This window comes from Planococcus citri, chromosome 1 (genome assembly GCF_950023065.1).
Source record: "Planococcus citri chromosome 1, ihPlaCitr1.1, whole genome shotgun sequence".
Classification (NCBI taxonomy): Eukaryota; Metazoa; Arthropoda; class Insecta; order Hemiptera; family Pseudococcidae; genus Planococcus; species Planococcus citri.
In genome coordinates, this window is record NC_088677.1 from 18,712,300 (window position 1) to 18,740,250 (window position 27,951).

At 33.7% G+C, this 27,951-nt stretch overlaps 2 protein-coding genes and 1 non-coding gene across 3 annotated transcripts; 1 reads left to right on the forward strand and 2 right to left on the reverse strand.

The window, feature by feature from the left end:
• Ir40a (Ionotropic receptor 40a) lies at positions 1–13,179 on the forward strand. The gene is made up of 11 exons (XM_065370189.1): positions 1–84; positions 187–293; positions 2,564–2,654; positions 2,739–2,897; positions 2,970–3,123; positions 3,211–3,339; positions 3,441–3,541; positions 3,631–3,790; positions 3,865–3,961; positions 4,090–4,301; positions 12,960–13,179. The coding sequence occupies exons 1-11, from the start codon at positions 1–3 to the stop codon at positions 13,058–13,060; spliced, it is 1,395 nt and encodes a 464-aa protein (XP_065226261.1). The 3' UTR covers positions 13,061–13,179.
• Positions 13,180–14,454: 1,275 nt separating this feature from the next.
• On the reverse strand, positions 14,455–14,526 carry TRNAH-GUG (transfer RNA histidin (anticodon GUG)). Its single transcript has one exon. It is a non-coding gene; the product is annotated as a tRNA-His (tRNA).
• A 4,168-nt stretch (positions 14,527–18,694) lies between these two features.
• Positions 18,695–27,928, reverse strand: LOC135849678 (uncharacterized). The gene is made up of 2 exons (XM_065370194.1): positions 24,964–27,928; positions 18,695–20,468 (listed from the first exon to the last, which is right to left on the reverse strand). Exon 2 carries the CDS (start codon positions 20,446–20,448, stop codon positions 19,072–19,074), a length of 1,377 nt encoding a protein of 458 aa, XP_065226266.1. The 5' UTR covers positions 20,449–20,468; positions 24,964–27,928; the 3' UTR covers positions 18,695–19,071.
• Between the last annotated feature and the right edge of the window lie 23 nt (positions 27,929–27,951).

Here is a 27,951-nt window from a genome sequence, read left to right on the forward strand (position 1 = left end):
ATGCAAAAAATACCCTTGTTCAAATCACCTTCCGAAGTATACGGATCTTTCCATGGTAGAATTTTCGTCATACCAGTGCTGCATGCAAGTCTCAAGATTTGAATACTTACCAAAAAAAAAATAGTATTTAGAATATGTACAATGTTACCCTCAATGAACATGTTTAATAATGCGTATGATTTTTAGAAACCTCCATGGTTCTTCGTAAATTATCACAATGAAACCACTATCGAAGTCGAAGGAGGTCGTGACGATAAACTGATATCGTTTGTCGCCAATAAATTAAATTTCAGGTAGGTATTTTTTTGCAAATTATAACAACACACGATTTCCAGTAGAATGTTTAACCCTTTCGAGGTCGAGGAGGTTCCGGGGTACGCAAATTATAAATCTGGTGATTTTGTCAAAAGACATGTCTCCGAAGTTACAAAACAGAAAAAAAATTATCAAAAAATGAAAAATTCCAATCGCAAAAGAGGAAATTTGAAAAAACAATTTTGCTCATATTCGATTAGAGAAATGAGCGATGGAATGAAAAAAACAGTGTAAATTATTAAGTTACAGAAACTGAAAATAAAAACCAACAGACACATTAAAAATATGAACATGATAAATTTTAAGGAAGGAAAATAAATTAAAAATTGAAAAAAAAGGTCAAGCCGCATTTCCTAAAGTTACCAATATCCAAAGGACCAGAAATCACAGTCTTGTGAAAAATGAATATTAGAAATAAGAATTTATGTCACCAAGAGAGCTTTTTTCATGAAGTTGAAAAATCGCATCGCATATCCAACACTAAGGAAAAATTGAAATTTTAATTGACAAATCAAACAATCTTGAAAATTGACTCAATCTGATGCTTTCTGAGTTCAACATCTTGCAGTTGTTCGAATACGATTTTCAGACACCCAATAGAACGCATAAACCAGTCGCAAATCAACACAGTAAATCCATAAAAACATCTACTACAAGAAACATAATCAATTTACAAATCGTCGGTGTCCGACTACAGTTTGAGTTATGCACACCCCATCTGGTGATTTTCTAACCCATTTTGTCATATTGCATCTCAAAACCATCAGATAAAAATTACTAAATTGGAAACCGCGTCGCAAATCTGTGTCAGTAGCATTTTATGAGATTTTCAACTTAGCCAAATAAAAACCTCATCAATGTGGAATAAAAACTGCCTATAATCCGAATACTAGTTTCTCTTTTGCACACCCTGTCTGGTGATTTTTTGATGCATTTCGTCATGTTGCATCACAAAATAATCAAATAAAACTCATTGAAATTGAAACCGAATCGCGAATGTCAGCGAGTAGCAGTTAGAGATTTTCGACTTAGCCAAATAGAAAACTCATCTAGTGGAATATAACCTGTCAATATTCGACACCCTATCTGGTGATTTTTCAGTGCATTTTTTCATGTTTTATCCCAAAACCAACAGATGGAATTTTTAAAAATGAAACCCACATCGCAAACCCTACTCTTTGACATTTTCTGCAAATCTGAATCTTATCAAAATGGTAATGTCATCAGTGTACAATAAAAACTGTCCATTTGCAACTACAGGTTCCCTTTTTGCACACCCTATCTGGTGATATTTCGATCCAATTTTTCATGTTTTATCCAAAAACCACCAGATAAAACTTTTTGAAATGGAAAGACTCCTTTTAGGATTTTTTGAGAATTTACACCTAATCCAAATAGAAAACTCATCTGTGCAGATCTGCAGAATAAAAACTGTCCATTTATGACCACAAGTTACCTTTTTGCACACGCTGTCTGGTGATTTTCCAATGCATTTTTTTATGTTTTAACTCAAAATGACCAGATAACGTTTTTTAAAATAAAACCCACATCGCAAACCCTACTCTGAGCCTGATCAAAACAGTTTTGTCTCCAGTATAGAATAAAAACTGTCTATTTGCGACTACAGGTTTCCTTTTTCCACTACCTGTCTGATAATTTTCTGATGCACTTTTCCATGTTCTATCCCAAAACCAACAGATAAAATGTAAGCATCAGATTGAGTCAATTTTCAGGATTGTTTTGATTTGTCAATTAAAATTTCAATTTTTCCTTAGTGTTGGATATGCGATGCGATTTTTCAACTTCATGAAAAAAGCTCTCTTGGTGACATAAATTCTTATTTCTAATATTCATTTTTCACCAGACTGTGATTTCTGGTCCATTGGATATTGGTAACTTTAGGAAATTCGGCTTGACCTTTTTTTCAATTTTTAATTTATTTTCCTTCCTTAAAATTTATCATGTTCATATTTTTAATGTGTCTGTTGGTTTTTATTTTCAGTTTCTGTAACTTAATAATTTACACTGTTTTTTTCATTCCATCGCTCATTTCTCTAATCGAATATGAGCAAAATTGTTTTTTCAAATTTCCTCTTTTGCGATTGGAATTTTTCATTTTTTCATAATTTTTTTTCTATTTTGTAACTTCGGAGACATGTCTTTTGGCAAAATCACCAGATTTATAATTTGCGTACCCCGGAACCTCCTCGACCTCGAAAGGGTTAATATATGGTAAAATTAATTTCAGATGCGAGTATATTGATCCACCGGATAGAAATCAAGGATCTTCTGTCATCAATGGAACAATGCAAGGTGCTCTGGGTTTGGTGGCTAGTAGGGTAAAACAAAATTTCATCAAAAACATAACCTAACAAAAGTTGCTAGTTCATCATTACTTTTTTTGTTGTTTGTTGTGGGACCAGGAAGCTGATTTTTTCATCGGTGACTTGACTGTTACATATGAACGAAGTCAAGCAGTGGAATTTTCTTTTTTAACCTTGGTTGACAGCGAATTATTTCTCACTCATAGTCCTGGTCTGTTGAATGAAGCATTAGCTCTTATTAGACCATTTCACTGGATTGTAAGAATGCTTCCAGCATTAATATTCTGCAATTACCAATTGGGCTACCTACTTACAAGAACGTTTCGATAGGTCTGGCCAGCTTTGCTAATCACTCTATTGATATCGGGTCCGGTATTGTTTTTGTTCGTGATGGCATCTAACTCGCAGAATCATCGTCATGAAAAAAAGACCAAAGTATTCGGTGACTGTGTATGGATTACGTTTACAATATTTCTTCAACAAGGCACGTATAGCGTTATAGAAACGAATATTTCTACATTGAAGATAAATTCTCAAATTTTAATGAATATTTTCAACTTTTTGTTTATAGCAATTCGTTTCAAATCGAATAATCAAAAGGTTCGTTTCATTTTCATATTATTCAGCCTGTCTTTAACTTATGTAATAGGAGATATGTACTCGGCTAATTTAACTTCCTTATTTGCGCGACCTTCTCGAGGTGAGAATATCATCAACTCGAAGCTTATCGTTTATGGACATATAGAAATGTATACGCTTTGATAATAGCCATCATAAGCCTACAACAATGCAATTTTACAGAGCATTCGATTTCAACACTCGAAGAATTAATAGAAGCCATGACCAACGACCAATATCAACTTCTGGTCGAAGAAAACAGTGCTTCTCATGCGAATTTAGAAGTAGGTAAAATTACTCACTAAACACTCGTTTGTGAAAAAGCAACTACCTACTATAATGAAAAATTTCTCCTATATTTTGTTATTCACAGAATGGTACTGGAATGTACAAAACAATATGGTCGTTAATGACAAAACAAAGAAAATATTTCATCGAATCGACAGAAGCTGGCATGAATTTGATCAGAGATAGAAAAAAGTACGCGATAATCGGCGGACGAGAAACTTTTTATTACGATACTCATCGATTTGGTATCGCAGCATGATTATTTAAGCACTATATCCTATCTTTTTTGCTAGAATTCTCACTTGTAAAATTTAATTAGGTGCAGAAAATTTCCACTTGAGCCAAAAACTAAGCACTCGGTATTCAGCAATTGCTTTTCAAATCGGATGCCCATACTTGGACATTTTTAACACAGTGTAAGAGAGATCAAAATTGGGATCACTAAGTACATAGTAAACCACACTATAAAATAGGAATCAATCTCAGCCCTATGGGATGAGTCAACAACACTCAAGAGTGACTGGATTTTTATACCCTTTTTCAGACTCATGAGATTATTCGAAGGTGGCATTTACTCTAAAATAACCGAAGAAGAATATCAAAAACTGCGTCAGAAACAAGCCGGTGCCACAGATAATAAAATTGTCTCCGAAGGAGCGAATGGAATCGAAGAAAATGAAAATCGCCTGAAAGCGATGAGCATGAAAACACTCCAAGGAGCATTTTATATCTTAATCATTGGCTATATTCTGTCTGGTGAGAAACATCTAGCCTGTATTTTTTGGATTCGTATGAATTCAATTGAAATTACCTACTTGTTACTGATAACTACCTACCTTTCTTCTCAGTTGTAGCTTTCGTCACTGAAATTTATCATGAAATGAAAAAACGTCGTGTTCGCAAGAAATTCATCATTAAGTGGAATTTCATACCACAAATCGCCAATTGGGTATCTTATATTATTTCATCGTCCAATCAAAAAACATATTTTCATCCTAATCAACCATAATTGTGATTTTTTTCAATTACTCGTTCCTAGTCAACAAGTAAATTTTTGTACCTACATTTCCAAGTACTTGACCAAGTTAATCGAATAAGCGTATGGTTTGTAAGCAATTTATTAGCTCCGAAATATTTGAATATTTCCAAGCCTAGATACAACACAGCCCACTTGAAAAAATATGATTGGTTTACTAAAAATACGATTGGTTTTTATAAAAATACCATTGGTATTTTGGGAAGGCTAATGGTACCTACTTAATACCATTAGTTACCAAAGTAGGTACGAATGGTTCTCAATTTTTACCATTAGTCGACGCCATTAGTGAAAAACCAATGATAATAATTTTGCTCTTTAAAATGTACAGTTTTTACTCCTCACCATTGATAAATGACCAATCGTATGGTGTTTACTTCTTACCATTGATAAGTAACCAATGGTTACAATTTTCATCTGTAAAACGTATGGTTTTTAGTTATCAGTGAAAAACGAATGGTTAATTCATAGATATGATATGTACCTCATCTTCTATTTGTCATATATTTGCAAAAGAGAGTGTTTGTAATATTTATTTAATAGTCAATATTAAGTATAATTATTTGTGTTAAAAACAGATTGTATTTGTAATTGATAAAATAAAATTATTTTAAATATTATTTACCATACTTCTTAAATAGTAAAGAAAAACTAATGAAATACCTATCAGTATTCTTTAAAGCACAAAGTATTATAGCCATACTCAATGTTGGAAAATTTTGTTCATGTACTAAGTAAGTATCCAGATAGTTTTTTGTTTTAGGTTTACAGCAAAAAATTGGAGGTAGGGTTGTTAGGGTAATTAATTAGACTGCTTCATGATGAAAGTTCAGAAAGTATACCCAGCAGTGAAGGCAAAAGTCAATCGTTTTTTACGTTAAAATATTTGATTGGTATAACTCTTAATTCTAGGCAAAATATTTGGAACTCAGCTCAATGCAGTCCTTGGACCCATCACCTTCTACCTACTGTTCCCAAAACAGTCCCACTTTAGAATATCAATTTTTATCTGGGACAAGCTCTTAGCAGTCACAAAACCTTTAGATACATTCGGTCGCTCACCTTCTCCTAATTGTGAATGCAGGGAACTTGAAAAGTCCGAGCACATATTTCAAGCTTATCCGCTACACAATGAAGATTGTCCTTATCTACCAATTGATGCATTGAATGAAAATCACCAGAAATATTTCTGCAAGACAGTCAAACTCTGGAAGGCTGAAAGCACTCAGCAGAGAGGACCTACTACTCAAACTAATCAATTATGATAATTTATTCTTTTTCAGAATTAACGTTAAGAGTATGCTGACTATCAAACCTACAATCATTAACTGCACCTAGTACCAACATTTTACCAACATTGTACTTGTAATGTAACACCATGTCTTACTATGTAATATGTCCACGTATTGTAACTCATTAATTCATTGTATTATATTTGTTATTTCATGTGCCTCTATGTAATATGTTATCTCATTATCAAAATATTCAATGTTAGATTATTACTATTTTGTTGTCCTCAACAGGTTTTCCCCTATTTATGTTGAATTCACATTTTTGTATACTATTTTTTGTTAATTACTGTTTCATGTTTATTGGTTTTATGTGTAAGTTGTATAAGGTGCTGTATGTTATTTCCTAATGTGTCAGTAAATTTTCCCCACCCCTTGTGGGGATTGGGGCATTCTGTAAAAAAAAAAGGTGATATGGTTCTCGCCAATTGTGGTTTTGGAGATAATGAGCGGCAGTTAATTGAGGGAAGAAATGCTACTTTGCTGACTCCTGCATTTGCAAAAAATAAATAACAGTTTCATCCTGCTCAAGCCGAAGAAACAAGGGCTATAGTGTGTCGCCGAATTCATGTCAAAAGAGTTATTGGACAGCTGAGAAATAAATTCAAAATTATCTGCGGACCAATTCTGATTGATCACCATTTTAAAATAAATGAATATGCTGGAGACAATTTATATGATTATATATAGTACGTGCATGTTGTATCATCTGTAATTTGAGTGATTCTATTGTTAGGAAATTAAAAATTATAATATTACATGTTGTATCTTCTGTAATTTGTGCGATCCTATTGTGAGGAAATGAAAAATTATGATTATCATCAGTAATCTGTGTGAATTCATTTCATCGGTATCATGTATTTTATTTACAGCACAGTAAGAATACATATGGTGTTTGTTTCATGGCTGCTTTGGAAGGCCAGTTGATCACATTCTGAAAAATGAATGCAAACAGCACAATCATTTTTCAAAATATTTTACTAGCCATATAGGGATTGATATCAAAATCATATCATAGTATGATAAAGATTATTTGGAGCGGAGTTTGTCAGTGCTAATGTGCATGTACTTCAACATCTCCCAGATGATGTACTTAAATTTGGGGCGCTAGACGAATTCAGCGCTTTCTAATACAAACATTTTCTTGGTAAATTGAAAAGTCTAATTTGGTCAGGAAATCGCTCTCTTCAGCAGGCAATTAATCATTACTACAAATTGTAGTTGGTATGGTTGAGTAACAAATTTCTGTATAATGCTACACCCTCATTGGCTAAACCTAAAAAACAAACTTCTAAAGATGAAGGTACACACATACCTACTACAGTCACATGAGCTTAAAATCTGTTTTTTCATGACCACTGATGGCAACTATTATACATTAGAAGAAATTATCCAATCGACAGATGGTGTAATTTTAGTTAAAGCAAAAGAATTCTCGCTTGTACATAACTTATTTCACATACCCAATTCTTCATCAATTGTTGATGGTGAGTTAGTTGGTAGCATTTCAGAAGAAACAACCAACATTATGTTGGATGAAATTTGTGCTAAATGCTATTCTGTACCTATAGACACTGGACCTGCGCCCTGCGGAGTAAGACAACCAACTGGCAGCCATCTTGCCAAAAAAACCTGTGTAGAGCCAATTTCTCCCGCTGAGTGCTCTTGGCTGCGCTGCTGTCGATTTCTTGAACAAACTACATGCAAAATACAGCGCAGCCAAAAGCACTCAGCGGGAGAAATTGGCTCTACACAAAACTCACTACCATCCCTTTCCCCCGTTGCCTGCGGATTGAAGTACAGCGCAGCCAAGAGCACTCAGCGGGATAAATTATCCCTACACAAACTTTCTTTACCGTTTCCATTCCCCTCGGCCTGCAGTTGGTTGTCTTACTCCGCAGGTCCAGTGTCTATATCTGTACCTTTTCAAAATAATGTATATTTGTATTTTCTCATAAAAATTATATCTGACTTGTAATGCTGTACAATAGTTCATCTTAATTAAGGTATTACAAAAAAATGTTCATTTAATTTTCAATTATTGCTATGTGTTAGTAAGTACCTTTTAGATATTATTGTTTTATTGTCAGCCTTTACAGTTATAATTATTCTCAGATCCTGTATTAAGTTAAGCATAGGTACCTATTTTGCATGCCAATATAATCAAAATATTCAACAATATTACACCAGTACCTATGTTGATAAAAATACATTCAAAACATTTTGTGAAGAGTTATAAAAGAGTGAAATAATCGGAATTATACCAGATAAATGGTTTGCCCATAACAGATTGTATGTAAAAGATGAAAATGTATGCAATTTAAAAAAAAGTATATTTTCTAGAAGAAAGATGGAAAAACATAAAATTGAAATTTTCTTCTTTAAAGAGTCAAATAATCAGCTCTAATAAAATTTTTGAAGAAATTTCTATTCATTTTGTATTCACAAGCTTATTTTATCAAATGTGTTCAGTATAAATTTGAAGAAAAAGGAGGTCTATCATATTGAATAGGGTAGACAGCAAAGGCTGAAACAGACACTTGCAAAAGGTGATTGTTTTGAGTCTGAAATGGCCAATTTAGTTATAATTATTGTCAACTGAGGAGCTGATTTGGACAAGATCATTTATAAATGCAATGAAGATGCAGCTGCCTTCTTCTCCCAATACCAATCAAAGCATTGCATAACAACTTCTGCAAAGAAGAAGGACAAGCTAATGACCACAGACATCACAATAAGGAGAATTGCCAGCACATTTTCATACCTAAAGTGTCATTTGAATCGCTAACAAGTAAATAGTTGCGCACTTGGAAAAAGAGCAAATTTTTTTAGGAAAATAGGATTTTCATTTGGGGTTTTCACCCCCCCCCCCCAAGGTTAGGATTGTAATACTCTTCAGTTTGGTACCATCTCCAATATTGGTTGAGCTTGAAAACTTCAAAATAATTTCTAGGAAAAGGTGTACCATAGAGTTTTGCTATACTGCCCAGGTTTTGCGGATTACAAGGATGAGGATGAGCTATGTGAAGAGACCCAGCCAGGGAGTGTGTCGACATTTATTTTAATTGTTTGTTTTTCAAGTTTATATTCTATTTATCAAGTGTACATTTATTTTTTAAATTTAATTTTACATTCAATTTATTATTACTTATTTGTGAGAGGGAAGGAGATTTTTTGATATAGGTACATATATTATTTAGTATTAGTTTTTTGTAAATGTAAATAGATACAATCATGCTAATTATGCTACTTTTATACAATTGCAATATTGCATCTATCTAAACTTTATTCATTGAGCAGAATATATTTAAAATTATAATCTTTAAACAATGTTTTTATTAAACAATTAAAATTTTTTTGTCTCAATTCATTCCATTAAAATTTTTTATTACTTATTTTTACATTATTATAAAAAATATTTCATTTTTTTTGTTAAGTTGCTGCCTTATTGGTTACCTATTATGCATTTGGTTAATTTTTGTCTTGTTTAGTATGAATGTAATATAACATGTTATATTACAAATTCGTACGTTTTTATTCATATCACTGTGATATTCCACCAAAATCTGGCCTAAGATTTAACCACTATATTCAGTTATTTCATTATATTGCACCATATTGGTGTACATACTATTTCATCATACTAAATGTAGCAAGATGCAGTGATGATGCAATCTTTCAATTAATTTAATTTGGAAACTTATTTACCCATCCGAGAATAAAACTTTATAGCCGCAGCTGGCTGATTACCGTTCATTTTCGCGATCATTTATGACCATAAAAATCCATGGTCATCTATGATCATAAGTCAAACTTATAAAACCTTTGCAGCTGTGAATTAAGGTTTTCTCCCTTGCATGGCCAAAATTAGCATTTTACGATTTGGCTAAACAATTACAAATTATAAGGAATATCCTTACCCTTATAATTAACCACTAATAGTATACAGTAAACAGTGGGAATTTCAAAATCTGGTACAATATTTTATGACCTTTTTTATCACCTAGTATGTATAATTTGTGTATCCAGTTGTGGTATCTCTTTTAAGCCTGGGTACACTTGCATCCCCAAACTGCATTTTTCACAACAATCGTAAATGTCATCACGAATTCGAATTCTATACACCTTGCGATCTTTCCCCTTCAAATAGCATCTTTCATAACGATCATAAATGTCACCTTGCATTTCAAATCTGTCTATTTCACGATATTTTCCCCAAATAAAATTCAGTTACCCTATTGGTCAATTTTTGGTTTTTCATCGAGAGTCCCCTTCGAAATCACCCAAAATTTAACTATAAATAAAATTGAGGAGGATCTCAACTCTCTCAGTTGCTCTTGGTTGCTTTTTCAAGTTGTTATCTGCGATTTTTGCTTCCATGATTTTTATACTTTAAGTTCACTTTACTTAGGGTGGTTGCGGGTTAGATGCCCATAGTCGGGGGTTAGATGCCGGTGTGTCGCGGTTTTTCGAGCCTCACGGCCTTTCAAATTTGCGCGAATCAGTAGAGCAATTATTCCTCTATATTATACTAAAAGCGTAATTTTTTTTATCCAGTAGTTTTTTTGCAATTTGAAAAAAAAACAAGGTCACTTTTTGACCGGCATCTAACCCGCACCTACTGGCATCTATCCCCCCAGTGCGGGTTAGATGCCGATTTGGTGTGGGTTAGATGCCTCTGCCCAAAATCTCCCCAAAAAAGGCTCTTGGAAGATTGAATTCCATGAAATCCTTTTATTTCAAGCACAACAAATCAAATGAACATCAAAAATTCAAAATGGAAGTTTAATTAATCAAAAAATAAAAAAGGTGTTTTTAAGAATTGACAATATGTGTTAAAAATGAATGTAATTCCAAAAATTGACCACGCCAGTTGAAAATATTCAAACCACCATCATTTTTGGACTTTGTGCCGCAGTATTGACAAAAAAAATTTCACCTTCCTCACTCTCATTTAATTACTATGGGGCATCTATCCCGATCACAAAAACCGGCATCTATCCCAAAATGATGGATCAGATAGCGAGGTCAATTTTCACACCAGAATCAAAACAAATTTTCGTAAATTTGCGTGAATATGTTAGTTCAAGGTATATACTTATGCGTGAGATACTTATATGCCGTTTTGGAAAACTTTTTCTGGAGCAAAAATGCGTTTCAAAAATTACGTGAAAAAAATATCACCTGTTTTACCTACATAAATTTTTTCATTTGCAAATCAAACCAGGTTAACAATAACCGTCACAGATCAAAACTTTAACACAAACTATGTTCACCTTAAGGTTTAATCTGTGCTAATCAGTTTTCAGAAAGAGTTGATAGGGAGTGATTGGTGACCACACCGGCATCTAACCCGCACCGGCATCTAACCCGCAACCACCCTACTTACTTTTCAAGTATTATTTTTCATTGCAAATTTGAAGTTTTATCTACTGATCAATTCAATTCTATTATTTGTTTGCGAGTAAAGTAAATTCACTGACCAATTTAACTAATTTCAAATTCGCGAATTTACTTACATTGATCAATTAATAAATTTCTAAATGTTTATTTGCGAATTAATTTGTGAATTTGATATAAAAGGTTCCAATTCACAAATCTATTACCCAGGCACTTGGAATTTCCAGTTATTTACTTACTGTACAATTTTACTTGGTAAGTCTCCATTGGAGCTTTATTTACTTACTTATTTAATTAGATTAATTTTTTACTTTGCCTAAACTTAATTCAAATTTTGTACTTAATTTTGAGTAAAATAATATTTCAACTTTTCAAAACCTAAACTATACACTTTAATTTTCCTAGAATTAGATTTCATTTTTAATAAATCTAAAATTTATAAATTTTCTACTGTAAATTTATCAAATTCAAATTTTGAAAATTCAAATTCTTAAATTTTATTCAATTCAATTTGAGGAATCATCACTCATCTACTCATCATTGTACACTTCTATCTTCCTTCTATCTTTCCATATGTTTTTCCATTTGCACCCGGCTTGTGGTCAAACTTTACAACTTTTTTTTATGTCTTTTTACCATGTGTCGATGAGACCACTGAATGCTACTGTGTGAGTAGCATTCCAAAGGGTTATCACACACACACACACACACACTAACAAAAATATACGTTGTATTCTTCCTTGTTGGAAGTGTTTTTGTGTGGGTGATTTTTACAACTTTTCTTTTACCTTTTCTCCATGTCTATTAGTATGTAGTAAATTTCCACTTTTGTGTCTTAGTGTTGGTGTGTAATTGGGAGAGGACAATTTTCATATTATCCTCTTCCAAATAAACAATAGCCAGTTAGTTAGTTAGCTGTAGGTTTACGGGTAACATCTTTCTTTTCTAACTCAAATATTGTAAATACCTACTCGTTTGTGAATAGTGCAACTTTACGCTCATTTCTCATTTTTTCTTAACATTATCTTCATTCTCTTAATTTAAAGTTATTTTTCGATAAATTCGTTGTTATGTCTAAATTAGTGCAGAAATTCTTATTAATTATTTTAATATTTTCTTACAAAGATTTTGGGAATATTTCTGATTTAACTGACGTGAGTTAATTTTTCATTTTTTATTCGGATTGTGCATAATTTATTTAATCAAGTCAAATTTTTATATTCTTCAATTATACTCGCGAATTGTTTGTTCACTGTTTTCTTGCCAATATTTTTATCAAGGTAATTTTTATTTTTATTTAAATGTTAATTTTCACTTGTCTTATATTCATTATCCAGTGTTATCTTCAGAGCATTGTGAGCAGGTTTTTCAATGCCTCAATTCAAAAAATGTCTGATTCTCATCAATTTAATATGTTCAGTTGTCTACCAATGGAGTTACTAATCTCTGTTTACTCTATTTTATAAATTATATACATAAGTAAAATTAACTAATCAACTTCCAAATCGATTTTCTTCAGTAAGAAACCTTTTTTTTTTCAAATTTTGATTGTAATTACTCAACTTTAATTTAATATTTTATTTTAATAAATATAATTTGTCATTTTTTTCATTTCAAGTCATTGATATTGATAAATAGGCACAGCATGCACGTAATTATCACAATTATCAAGTTGTTTTGTTTTTTCAGCTTTGAATATGTGTCTAGCACTTCAACTGAAACAACAAATACCTAGGAGGAGGAAGAAACCTCCAACTGTCCTATATACAGCACTATTCGCCGCCGAATGAGACTAATTATCGTATTTCGGTATTTTTACTACTATGTAACAATTTTCTATTTTTTATAATTATTTTTTTGTCTTCAATTAACTTTATGACGCGAACATTTTTTTTCAATTGATTTACAAGTTTTTGGAGTGAGTTTATTATTCATTTTATCAAAATCGAAGCAGATTTTATTCCATATGTTTCGCAACTTTTTACCCTTATTACATATTTTGCTTCTTCTGCGTAAAAACGAAGCTGAGAAAAATGAAAAAACGAGGGGAGAGCTCGCAATTAATCAGACACTTGATGCTTCAATTCGAAAATCTTTACGAGCATCGAACCAGGAACGAAATCAATCCGTAAATAAACATCATTTCTTCTTTTTTCCAAATTTGGAAAAAAATCCACTCCTCCCCCGCCTCCTTCCTAACCATTTCCATAAGTCTATGAACCGATATCTCCCATTTTTCATTCCTCAGTATTTTGAAAGTGTCTTCGCGAACGAAATTGTGTTTAAATCAATTACTCGTAATAACGATCAAATTAATTAATACCCATCAAAAGCTGAACCAAACAACTGTTCAAACTTCAAAAGGTAATTTCATCTTTCGCGTATCTGTGAAAAAAGAAAATTCTATTATACCCAGCACTCACGTGAATTCCTTCATCGAATATGCCGTCAAATTGGGGACTCGTGGGAGGGGGAAGCGGAGGGATATAATCGATCAAGTTTTGAATCAAAACACCCTCGACCGCTCAGTGCTGGACTTTGTATCAACTTGATGGAAGATATGAAGCTGCATTTCTTTATGCAGGCGTAAAACTCGACTCGATTTCATGAAAGATTTTGGTTTACTACAATTATTATGGAATTTCCTATTCGACATCGACGTCAATCATTGTCCTAGTACAACTCACAAAGAATGGAAAAATTGGCTATTGAAATAACATTCTCATGTTTGTACAGAACCATTACAGTCTTGGAAAATTCTAAGGTAAGTACTTATTCAGCGTATTTGCTGGTATAACCTCATACCCCACCTCTCTTCAGCATTAAAAAAAAATGGTTCGAATCACCTCTGGTTTACAAAAATTGATAATTCTTTCAAATAATTCAGATCTTATGACACGTTTTAAAAATGTGAAAGTTACAAAATCTCTTTTTCATTTTCGAACTCGATAACGAGTTCAATTCAATTTCAAAAAAATCAACTACTTGAAAAAAATTGAAAATGAAATTTTGAATACATGCAAAATAAGAGGAATCACTCGTATACCTATTTTATCACAAGAATGTTTCATTTATTTGCACTTCTTCTAGTTTACTCGAAAGCAAAGTGAACATGAAAAAAAAATTCACAGAAATATCAAATCACAAGTTTTGGAATGATCGAATAAAAAAAAATTCACCCCATTGCCGTGACCAGGATTCGAACCTGGGTTATTGCGGCCACAACGCAATGTCCTAACCACTAGACGATCACGGCTACCACGGAGGCTGAGTGATAAGCCATGGAAAAGCGAATTTAAACAATATTCTGCTAAATCACTCGCATACGTCATTATCGTCCAAGATTTTTCTTTTCTCTAGTTGCAACCGATTCAATGGACCGGAACGGTATCTACGAGCACAATGTAGTTTTACACCTGTAAATGCAGAGAGCGGCAGTAATATGATAAAATTTCGCTTGCAGGTCACCATCGTAGTACCTTTCACATTTCCAGATCTAGGGAAAAACCGCATTGCAAATAACAACGAAGACCGATGACCAATCAAATTGATATGTAACATTATAAACAAATTACTCAACACGTGAATAATATCTGCCTTGTACTCCATTCATCGCTGATCCGGATACAAAATTTTCCATGGTCTACCCCCCCCCCCCCCCCCCCTCAACCACACACAAATTGATTTTTCTCGTACTTGTGGTTTTTTAAGTGAATTGTCTCTGCGTGGGTTTGTTTATGACGACGAAGACGACACAGTGCATTTTTCAAATTTTAGAAATTTTTTCAAAAAGCAAATGAAATAAAATTTTATCAAATTGACCCCGAAAATTGACATTTGCTGGTAAGGTATGTACATATCTTATTTTCGACCCCTCGAATCGATTGAAAATTATTTCGTACCATTTTGAGCAGTTCTGATTCCTCCAGCAGAGTTTGGAAAGTTGAAATTGAGATTATTTTTAGTGACTTGAGTGACTGAAAAATAGCAAAAAAAAAGACCAAAAATTTGAGAAAAAGTGCCCAAAATTTTGAGAAATGAGAGCAAAGTATACATGATGTTAGTCGGGGACCCCGCATAAGGAGCTATTGCACCCCCCCCCCGCGTCGATCCTTCGAGACAACTTTTTTCTTAAAGGGGGAGTCCTAAGCAACATTTCTAGCCCTTATACTACAAAAAAAGTGACCGACCCTACTTACAAAGATTGACAGGTCAGCAAAAATCACAGATTTTGCGTTCCAACATAGGACTTGCACGAAATTTTTTAAACCGTACCAAGGTAGATCGAAAGATCAGGCAAAAATTTCATCTGTCAAAATTTCAAGTGCTAAAGTGCCTTTTTCGATTTTTGGTGAAATTTTAAAAATCAAATTGAGGGGGAAAAAATCAAAATTCTACTAAATTGACCAAGAAAGCTGAAATTTGGGATATACCCTTTTTACGACACATTGAATCGATTGGAAACGGTTTCAACACGTTTTGAGCAGTTCTGGACCCTCCAGCATAATTTTGAAACTCGAAATTCTCACAAAATTTCATCAAAATAGACTTGGAAAGCCGAAATTTTTTCTGAAAATCAATTTCAATTCTCTACGAAGCTAACTGCAGGTGGATTTCAAATCGTTTTGGAGTCTCCAGTGACTTTTTGAAAATTACTGGAGCTTCCAGTAAATTTTTGAAACTTGAAACGGAGATGGAAAGCCGAAATTCATTCTGCAAATTAATTTCAATACACTACGAAGTCGACTGCAGGTGAATTTCAAATCATTTTGGAGTCTCCAGTGTCTTTTGGTATATTACTGGAGCCTCCAGTAGATTTTTGAAACATGAAACAGAGATCTAAAGCCGAAATTTACGCTGCACTCCAATTTTAGCACTCTCTGAAAACGACTCCAGGTGGGTTCAGGTCATTTTGGAGCCTCCAGCGACTTTTAGAAAATACCTGGAGTCTCCAGCAGATTTTTGAAACCTGAATTTCCACAAAATTTCATAATACGCAGTTGAAAATGAAATTTTTTCAAGTTTTAAAAATCTACTGGAGGCTCCAGGAATTTTCAAAAAATCGCTGGAGGCTCCAAAATGACCTGAACCCACCTGAAGTTGTCTTTTCAGAGAGTGCTAAAATAGGAGTGCAGAGTAAATTTCGCAATTCTATCTCCGATTGATGAAATTTTCAGTTTCAGAAATCTGCTGGAGGCTCCAGAACTACTCCAAACGGACTGAAACAGTATCCAATCGATTTGACAGTTCAAAATTAGGGTATATCCTGAATTTCAGCTTTCTAGGTCAACTTGGTAAGATTTTGATTTTTCCCCTTGTTTTCAGCCTTTTAAAAATTCACCAAAAATCTAAAAATGGACTTTAGCCCATGGAATTATTACAGGTGATAAAGTTTTGCCTGCTCTTTCGATCTACCTTTGTACGGTTTAAAAATTTCGTGCAAGTCCTATGTTGGACTGCAGAATCTGCGATTTCGGCTCACCTGTCTGGGTGGGGTCATGCTTTTTTTTGGGTCAGAAATGTTGCATAGGACTCTCCCATTAAGAAAAAAGTTGTCCCGTAGGATCGGCTGGGGGGTGCAATTGATCCTTATGCGGGCACCCTGACTAAGAAGATTGCCTTTTTTTTTTTTTTTAGAAAATTCAAAAATTTTCGTACTTTAAAAATTGACAAACATTTTTGAGTTTTATTAAAGTGGCTATAAATTATGTTTTTTTTCGTAAAAAAATTCTCAAAGGCTCTTTTGGAGATTACTGGAGGCTCCAGTAGATTTTTGAAAGAAACACCAAATTTCCTCAAAATGGAGATGGAAAGCTGAAATTAACTATGCACTCCAATTTTAACACCCTCTGAAGACGACTTCAGGTGGGTTCAACAGGGTGTCTACTGGATTTGAAAAATCAAATTCCTTGTTATTTCCTTGTTTTTCCTTGCCATTTTCTTTGCTTCAAATTTGAGTTTAAAAAAACAACCCCCCTCCTTGTGTACAGGTGCTCGTTTTGTAGGCAATTTCTTGACGTTTTTGGCGTCCAATAAACGGTAGAGCGAAAAGTTCCACACTGATACCCACCCCCACCCCACACCCCCTCCCCTTCACATTATTTTTCAATTGTCACATTAGCAGAAAATACGTATCAAAAGGAAAAACGAACAGAAATTTTTTTGGTATAGGTACTGAAATCAAAAATTCGTACCTACCTATTTTCGTCGTTTTTGTGATTTATTGAGCTTTTGAACTGAATCTAAAGATTTTAACAATTTATAGCACTAAAATCATGTCAAGAAAAAGTTTCAACGCTAAAATTTTGTGCTTTTTGATGTTTTTGAAAGAAATTTCCCACCTCTTTTCGTTATTTTGTGCTGCATAATACAATTTTGCGTTTTTTGAGGTACAGCCCTGAAATTTTATAACTTACGATTTCAAAGCGAAGTGAGGGCAAACGCTTTTGAAAATTGATAATAATTCAAGAAGTATAAGACCATTATTTTCTATTTGAATGTTTTTTTCAATCTTCACTTTTCACTTTTGACTTATTTAATTAAAACAATTTAGGAAACATAAAACAATTCAGCCCGAGCGAAGCGAGGGCGAAAGCTATCGAAAATTTATGATTCAAAAAGTAGAAATCAACTATTTTTAATGAGAAAAATTACAAGAAAAAAAATGAAAAATGCATCATGAAATTGAAAATTCAAGAGGAACTTTTTTGAAAAATCCTTGCTATTACACAGAAATTGTCAAAATCCCTGCTATTTTCCTGCTTTCTTGCTACCTCGAGTGAAACCCTTGCTATTTCCTTGTTTTCCTTGCCAGTAGACACCCTGTTCAAGTAATTTGGGGCCTCCAGTGACTTTTTGAAAGGTTGTATGGCGTTTTTTGGAAAATTGAAATTTCCAAAAAGTACCTGGAAGCTTCAAAACCATTTGAAATCAATATGCAGTCGACTTCATATCGTATTGAAATCATTTTGCGAAGTAAATTTCAACTTGCTAACTCCATTAGATAAAATGTTCTGGGAATTTCAGGTTTCAAAAATCTGATGACTCCAGTAATTTTCAAAAAGTCGCTGGAGACTCCAAAACGACTTGAAATCAACCTGCAGCCGACTTCGTAGCGTATTAAAATTAGTTCGCAAAATGAATTTTGGCTTTTCATCTCCATTTGACGAAATTTTGATTTTCGAAAATCTGCTGGAGGCTCCAGAAGTGCTCAAAACGGATTGAAACAGTTTCCAATCGATTTGGCGTGTCGAAAATAGGGTATATTCCAAATTTCAGCTTTCTTGGTCAATTTGGTAAAATTTTGATTTTTTCCCCTCATTTTTGACCTAAAATTGATTTTCAAAAATTCACCAAAAATCGAAAGAGGCACTTTAGCACTTGAAATTCTGACAGGTGATAACTTAAAGTGATGATTCTGAAGGATTTTCATGAAAAATATTGATCATTTCCTAAAATTTTTCACTTTTTCTTTTTTACACGACAAATCTTTTTGGCCATTTTCGCCGAAATAGTGACAAAAGTGCCTTGCAAGTGAAATAGTGACTAAGTCACTTTTTAAGCGACCGAATTTCATGTCTGTTGAGGGAAGGAAGGCTCGAAATTCATCACCATGTCAGGGTAAACACTTCTGCTGTATTTTGGAAGATGGAAAAAAAATTCACCTTCAGAAAATTGACAAAATTTCCAAATATTTTATTCAAACTGCAACTTCACATGAACCTGCCTAATGGTAACAAAAAATGTAGAAAAAAAGTTCAACTTTCAAGTAGTACATAAAACCACAAAATAGGTATAGAAATCAAACTGTAAATCCTTGCACCCCATGGGTTACTCTATTATCAGGAGGTGGATATTTACAGCAGCACGAACTAGACACTCCCAATAAAGCAATACCTACTGATAAACCAGACAGAGCGTATAATACACCTCGTATCAAATCTAAATATTCCGGCTCTAAATCAGGTAACTGGTCCATTATCCACAAGGCACACGTTTGCATTACACTGAACAGGCTCAAAACCACATATCCGGAAACATAATTTCGATTAGGCAGCCATTGCCATTCTTGAAAGCGTAAACAAGGGAATCCTAATAAAAATGCCACGAATCCGGAAAAAAGACTAAAACCAAGCTCGTAGCTTTTACCCTTCATTGAAATGATATGAAGGCAAAATAGACAGCTGAGTATGCCACTAATTAACAACGTGATGGCTGAGGAACGTAAAGTGCATAATGGTATGGTTTGTTTTTTTACTTCTACCCACGAACTTTTACAAGAAGATGATGTAGATCGATCTGCAGCTATGGTAAATGCATTTCTTAGAGTCGAATCCAATTCGACCGAATGTGACGAGGTTTTTTTGTGAATTGGTGAAATCACTGCCAAATTTCTTTGCGACATGAGTGGTCTGGTAGATGAAAACGAAGAATTCAAATCGTAGGGTCTTCGTAGAAATGACTGATTGCTTCTTCTGGAATCGTAAAGGTCGGTGTTACTTTCACGTATTTGGAATGGAGAAACGGATCGAACGCTGCGTTGTACTATCGAAGGTTCGGTAAAGTTATGAAAACTTTTACTCCTCGAGACACCCCTAGGATGACTCTGTCCAGCTGTTAATTTCACTACTGGTCGTTGATCTCGCGGTCTTGGATCTTCGTATCTTTGTTTGCTCAAACTGAAAGATGATTTACTTCTTCGTATGTTTGCCGAAAGATGGTGGTTATTTTCAACAAAAGTACTTTCTATGTTTCTTCCTGGCATGCAGATGGATTGACTCCGAACCAGGGTATTCCTCCTGTGGGGTAATTTTCGTCCCGATGGGCTGCGTATTAATTGAGGTCTAATTTGTTGTTTTTTCGGCGTAGACGTCAGTTTGGATGCATCGTGTTTTGATGATATGCTTTCGTTGAATGAATCTCCGTTTATGGGCTCGTATCGTGGTTTTTGCGAAGAATTTATGCTCGATCGAGTGGCCCGTATTTCGACGGTAGGTATGCGAGTGTCTTCGGTGTAGCATATGGTGTAGTCGTCTAAGAAATCGTCTACGTAGGTTTCATTTTCCGATTCGTAAGACAGACCTTTGCTGTCAAAGCTTAGCTGTGATGCTGTTTCCATGTAATCGTCGTAGTCGTTGTTGTAGGCTGAATTCAGGTAGCAATTGGAGCGTCTGTCCATTTTTTTCTTCGTCGAGTGATCTGGAAAATATATGAGACGAATATTAAGTAATTGTGTTTTTTTAAAAATGATGATTTGATTAGGTTTTTGAAAAATTCATCATTGGGTCTCGCTTTCAGCCAAAAATACTTGGTAGAAAATGGCACCTTTTGTCAAAATTGCCAAATGATACCTTAATTGCCAAAAAATTATGCCTTTTGCTTATTTTTGGTCTTGTTTTTGCCAAAACTCGTCAAAAATTTCTAAAATTTTTGATTTTTTACAAGTTTTCAAAATTTTTTAATATTTTTAGCTGTAGAGAAGTCTTGTTTTTTTATCTAAAATTGCTAAAAATGACAGAGAAGTGTTGTTCTTTTACACACTAAAAAGCTGAAAAAATCACATGGGGAATAATTGCGAAAAAGTGCTATTTGTGTGCCAAAACAATTCCCAAAAATTGCTAATTTTTGCAAAAAACGTTACGTTTTTGCTTTTTGATTTTTTTTCATTTTCAACAAGTATTCAAATGTTTTGATTTTTTTACCAATAATCGTGAAAAATACGTGCTTTTTGATAAAAATCGTCAAAAACTCTTCTTTTTTTTCAAAAACTGTCCAAAAATTTTGTTTTTTTCCAAAAATTTCCAAAAATGTTTAGATTTTTCAACACTAGAAAAGTCTTGTCTTTTTACCTAAATTAGCAAAAATAACAGAAAAGTGTTGTTTTTTACATAGCTCAAAACATTCTCATTGGAGAAAAATTGCGAAAAAATGTTATTTGTTTGCCAATACTAATTCCCTAAAAGTGCAAATTTTTGCAAAAAATGTTGAATTTTTGCTTTTTGATTTTTTTTTGTTTTCAAAAAGTATTCAAACGTTTTGATTTTTTGCTAAAAATTGCACCAAATTCCTGCTTTCGGCTAAAAATCGTCAAAATTTTTTTTCAAAAAATGTCCAAAAGTTTTTTTTCCAAAATTTTTAAAAATGTTTAGCTTTTTCAGCAGTAGTAGAAAAGTCTTGTCTTTTTACCTAAAATTACCAAAAATAACAGAAAAGTGTTGTTCATTTGCATAAAAATGCAAAAAAAAAATCTCACTGGAGAAAAACTGCGAAAAAAATGCTATTTGACCGCCAGCATCATAATTCTCAAAAATTGTTAATTTTTTGCGAAAAATGTTAAATTTTTGCTTTTTGAACTTTTTTTAAAAAAAATATTCACACATTTCGTTTTTATTGCCAATAATTTTCAAAAATTTTTGCATTTTGCTAATTTTTAGTCTTGTTTTTTGCTAAAAATCGTCAAAAATTCTTGTTTTTTTTTGTATGCCTATCTTTTTTTTTCAAAAATTGTCCAAAAATTTTGCTTTTTTCCAAACTTTTTAGTTTTGTCAGCAGTAGAAAAGTCTCGTCTTTTTACCTAAAATTGTCAAAAATAACAGAGAGGTGTTTTTCTTTTACGTAGGTCGTAGGTATAAAAAGGAAAAAAATCTCATTAGAGAAAAATTGCGAAAAAATATTATTTGTTTGCCAATATTTCTCAAAAATGTCAAATTTTTACTTTTTAATTTTTTTTTGTTTTCAAAAAGTAGGTACATAAGTATTAAAAACGTTTTGATTTTTTACCAATAATTGCCAAAAAATGCTGCCTATTGCTAAAATTGTAAGTCTTGCTGTTTACCAAAAATTATGATGTCGTTTTTCTTTGCAAAAAAGTTCCAATGTCTTACATTTTATCCAAAATTTTCCAAAAGTTCTATTTTTTTTTTGCCTCAAAGTGTCGCTTCATTTTACCAAAATTGCAAAAATCTCACTTTGTTCCAGAAAATTGTTTAGAAGGCTTGCTTTTTCATGAAAAAAAAAAAACGAATTGAAAGAAGAACGAAGAACCCTTGTACGTAATTAGCATTTTCTTGGTTATCTCAGGTTACAACTCATAAGATCAAGAATTCGAAATATTTAGATCACCCTTTTTCTGGTACAAACAGGTATCGCCCATTTTCTTTGACTGCAGACGGTGGGTCACCCTATATGGAGGGAACTTCTGCTGTGTGTATACACATGCCTATCAATTTTATTGCGAAGTTTCTTTGTACGTATTTTCTGAGTGGTTTATTCAGACTCTTGGTCCAGTCATGAAAGCAATTAGCGAATTTCAATGGCGAGTGGGTTGAAATCAAATTTAATTAATTTTAATTTTTTTAAAAAATTGTTTTCACGAATTGATTTTGAAAAACGTGGAAATTCTCGAAAATTGCTCGTAAATTATTCGTACAATTTTAAATTTAATTAATATTTTTATCGAAGTTCGATAATAAAAGATCAATAAAATACAATAATAATTTTTCAACTGGGAATAAGAAAGTCTCAAGCAATAAAAACGTGTAGGTACTTACAAATTAATATCTGAGAAATAATATCAGAGAAAAGTCAAAATTTCCTCATCGTCGACTGCAAATCTTCATTTTAGAAGAGCAACCATCAAACACGCTAATTTACCACACAATTTAACACAAATTTTCGTAACTAATACAAAATGTAGGTAGGCAGGTACGTTCACTAATAATGTTAAAATGCCGAATACTACATACGTATTCCAGATAGATATCAAGTTTTGGATATTTACTATCAACGTAAGAAGGGAAGAACTGGAAGCGCATGCATAACACGCCGGCGGTGGGTTAAGGTATAAACGACTGCAGCAGCTGCCTTATTTGACAGCTGGCACGCGATTGACATCATCGTGCAGGAGCGATTTCGAAGTCTCCCGAATATAAAAATGCAAAGAAGTTTTAACGGAAAAAGTACCTGACCTACGCCACGCCTATAATACGAGTGTTTGGCACGAGCCATCGAATACGTTTGTTCCACCACATTTAAACACCAGACAGATTAAAGCTGCTTCATGCTACATAGAAAGGTATCCGAGACTTTCGTTTGGAAAAAATTTCAAAGATGAAATGATCACCCGATTCGAAAGAAATCTCAAATTGACTTGTTTTGGAGCCTCCATAGCGAGTTTTGAAATTTCTCATCATTTTAGAAGGTTACCACGAAATGCTGGAGGAGCTACTAATGGTAGAAAATGAAATTTTCAAATCCTAGAAAAAAATAGATTTTCAAAGACGGCGTATAACGAGTTATTTTTTGTACAAGATATCGTCTGATGCTTCGAACTTTTCGAATATCGAAAGCAATCGCAATTTGACCTTTTTGGAGCCTCCAGCGAGTTTTGAAATTTCTCCAGGAACTTCAAAAATCACTCGAGGGAAGACAAAAATGAACTTTGGGAACTATAACCTGTGGGCAGTGCTTATTCAACACCCTCTCGATCGTTTTAGAAAAAGTCATCGAGTCACTAAATCATAATAATTGTTGACCTCCAATTTTCTGGTATTAAACCACAATTTTTTTAAATCGAAGAGAAATGGTATTTCTTGAAGTTTTATACAGCATTTTGGTTTCCAACTCTTCCCCCTCCCCTTCACCTCGTCCAAAAAATGGTCGAACAGCTTTTGCCTCTCCCCTGGATTGGATAAAATTTTGAATTTATTCATTACCTTGATAAATAAATATTTTCAAAATTTCTAAAAGAAATCTTATGAAAATCATGATTTTTGGAAGAAGAAAAATCACAATTCCACTAAAATGAGAGCAAAGAAAATCATGGGTTTTTTCAAAACACAAAACTCAAAAAAAAACTGTTAGAATAAAAAAATGCAGTCAAAATTTAAGCAAAAAAATGACCACAATTTAGAACAAGACCATAGAATTGTGAAAATTCAAAGTTGAAAAAGCCCGTCAAAACCGGAGAAACTTCGCCAAAATTTGAAAAGAGAAAAAAAATGGAAATTCCGAGATAAACATCGAAAAACTTGAAAAAAGAGAACTTGCGAGAATTCAAAAAAATCATACCCGTCAGAATAGGGAAAAATCTACGAAAATTCAAAACTCACCAAATTGGCGAAGAAAAAAATTCACAAAATTCAAAAAAATCCATCGAACCGAAATAAGGAAAAATCCCGACTATTAGAGAGCAATAAAATCACACAAGCTCGAGGGAAAATTTTCATAAAAAATCACGAGAATTCAAGGTGATGAAATTCGGCAAAATTCAGGCGAAAAACATCAACAAAATTCAGAGCAAAATCATGGAAAAATTATTTTGGAAAAAAATCACCACCAAAATTCAAGATGTAAAAATCAATCAAAACAGGAGAAAATCCACTAAAGAAAAAACCATCGAGAAATTCAAAATAATAATTAACTGTTAAAAATAGAAAACCCTTAAGTATACCTACATTTCAAAAGAAAAATCGTCAAAACTGAAAAAATAAAATTCCTAACGCTGAAAAAGCAGTGATGCCATTTGAATAAAAACATTTTTTTTCGAAAAATTTCGGATAAAATTTGGAAAAAAAAGGAAATTTGAGAAAAAAAAACTGGAAAAAGTAACTTTTAGCTAACCAACATTTCAAAAAAGTAACCAACAATATTTATGAACGTATTTTAGCTGCCTAATAATTTACGTAATACTTACCACAATGGATAAGAAAATCAAACTGGAATCACTCGGACATGAATAAAATAGCACTAATCAATTTTACCGGCACGAACGATTTTCATCACAAATACTTTTCATATAAAAAAATCACCGATTCACGCACTAAAACTGTAGAAAAGTTTCTAAAATCATACGAAACTATAGGAAAACAATTCAGTAGACGTTTTCAATGTTAATGTAGGTACGTTTTTGATTCTCTATAAGTATAAAAGTAACTAAAGTCTAAAAGAAAATAAAACTAGGGGTATCGAGTCAAAGCCGCACTCCTTCCATCATCTTTTCATCATGGTACTTTTATTCTTTGGAGGTAAAAGGTGTACTATTTCCAAATGCCAGTGCACGTAATTAATTTGCCACCGGTTGCCTGTAAGCAGTAACTGCGCGGTAAACAATACGAGTAACCGTTGGCTTATTGCCTCCCCTCTATAAAATGTCGTTAAGAGCGAAATGCGTTATTATGGTTATGCTCTAGAGGGCAGATGTAGGTACACTAGATATGTACTACTAGTACAATTAGGGAGACACTACACTAAATTCGGAATCGGAAACAAACATTACTCTGGTGATTTTTTACGAATTTATTTTCGAACCTAATTTGATATTTAGGTTTGGTGGATTCGTACATTAATTCGAGGCCCTTAGCCCCTAAAGTTGATATATTTTTTTGGTGCTTTTTTTTAAAGGAAACAATTAGAAAATAGAACTTGAGTGAGTGCATGTTCTGTGTGTATAGAAACGAATGTGTAAAAAGGGTCTAACTAGGTATACGTACCTACTTCCGCCAGCTTCTAGGCTCATTTAGTTTTTTTTTTCAAAGTTTAGGATTTTTTTTTTAGTTGTTTATAGTGGCGTTCAAAAACAAATTTCTTTAGAATTGAGTTGATAAAAATGTCTTGCAAAGAGCTTTGATCATACCCTCTTAAAAATTGTTATTTGTCTCGCCCAATATTTTGAGAGACAACTTTTAGTTCTACTCCGAATCCAGGGACTGTACTCAAATTTTTCTCGAAAAAGGTAACTTCAGTAACCAAAAAAGCCAGAAAAAGTAACCAAAAAAAATTTCAATGTTAAGGGCCATTTTCCATTCTCAACTCAACCAACGTTTTCGAGTCATGTCCTTCGATTTCGCTCAATTTTTTTTTACAATATCTACCCACTCAATCATTAAGAAACCCGCAACCAGTTTGGTCCCAGTTCCAGAGGAAGGTAGTTGAGGGGGGGGGGGGGGGGTCGGTGGCTTCAATTATTTGCACATTGTCTCGAAGTACTCAACTTCAGCAGCACATTTCTCCAAAGATATGATACTTTGATCAAAACTGATTTCACAGTTCGAAAGGCCATTGTATTCGGAACTTTTTGAGCATTTTGAAATTTTCAAAAGTTGAACTTCCAAATTGAAAGTTCAAATTTCAAAACGGCGCTGTAAGTGGGAGCTACCAGTTAAAATTCTGAAAAAATTTCTATAGATGTACCTTCTGATGTTTTTTCGAAATATTCACTTTTCGAGATTGGATCTTTTAATGGAAGGGGAGCACCCCCTCCACCAAATTTGAGTGAAACTTTCAAAAAAAATCTGGAGCATGTGATATATTGAATTGTATATTTTTGGTAACGCTAAACACAAATATGGCGTCAAATTTCGGATTGGACCCCATCCGCGGCCCCCAGCACCTCCCCAAATGGGGTGAAAGTTGAAAAAGAGTTTTGTTTCTTGCGACACATGGAATAGTATGTTTTTGGTGACGCTGAACACGAATATATCCCCAGTTTTTCAAATTGACCTCACCCATTGCTCATTGCTCCCAGAACCTGCACCAAAGGGTAAAAAAAGTCCAAAAAATTGTTGGGGGCGGGTCCAATCGAAAATCTGACATCATATTCGTGTTCAGCGTCACCAACATTATATGTACTATTAGGTACATGTGCCGCACAAACAAACTTTTACCCCATTTAGAGAGGTGCTGGGGGCCGTGGATGGAGCCCAATCAAAAATCTGACGTCATATTTGTGTTCAAATTTATAATTGGACAAGAAAGTGGAGGATTGCCCTGAATCATCAAAAGTCGAGGCACGTGCTCTTCACTCTTCTTCATACCAACAGCTCGATGAGGGTTTATCTTGCAGGTGAGCCGATACCACAGGCTGACTCAGCTAAATACTTCCGACCTGAGCTGCAAAATCTTGGTCTACAAGCTGATTATCTGACCTATCTGGACATATGGCCTGGTGCTATGGGGCTGTGCAAAAAGGTCTAATCTACAGGTGATACAGAGAAGGCAAAATGTCATACTGAGAATGATCGTGAATGTATGCAGATGCCCATGAGAAGCGCCTGCACAGGCACATAGACACCAAAGCAATCCAGCTGCTGTACTCTCATGGCATGGCCCTCGAAGGCTTTGGAGAAGCAAGCATTTGGATTAGAGTTATAACTACTACTTGTATTAAGGATCCTGTCAATGGGCTGTGACCCCCTCTCGTAAAATTTTCTCCTAAAAACTAGCACTAATTTATTATTAATCACGTAAGATTGTACTTTCTTTGTTGTAATGAAAAAATATTTGTGTTCAGCGTCATCAAAAACATACAATTCAATATATCACATGCCCCAGATATTTTTTTAAACATTGCCCCAAAGTGGAAGGGGGTGCTCCCCCTACATTGAAAGATCTCATCTTGAAAATTTCAAAATACTTGAAAACTTCAAAATGCAATGCCCTTTTGAACAGCGGAATCAGTTTTGATCAAAGTATCATACCTTGGAGTAATGCGCTGCTCAAGTTGAGTACCTCGAGACATATGTGAAAATAATTGAAGCCCCCCCCCCACCCAACCACCCACTGAGGGAGCTTGAACCAATCGTATTTTTTGGTTGAGTTGACATGGAATGACCCATAAAAAAAAGTGGCAACCAAAAAACTTCAATGCATACAAAACATTACATTTTATTTTAGATTACAAAAA

Coding starts and splice junctions, on each gene's coding strand:
- Ir40a (XM_065370189.1), top strand. CDS start 1: ATGCAAAAAATACCCTTGTTCAAATCACCTTCCGAAGTATACGGATCT. Junction 294..2,563: donor GCCAATAAATTAAATTTCAG/GTAGGTATTTTT, acceptor AATTAATTTCAG/ATGCGAGTATATTGATCCAC. Junction 3,340..3,440: donor ATTTGCGCGACCTTCTCGAG/GTGAGAATATCA, acceptor GCAATTTTACAG/AGCATTCGATTTCAACACTC.
- LOC135849678 (XM_065370194.1), bottom strand. CDS start 20,448: ATGGACAGACGCTCCAATTGCTACCTGAATTCAGCCTACAACAACGAC.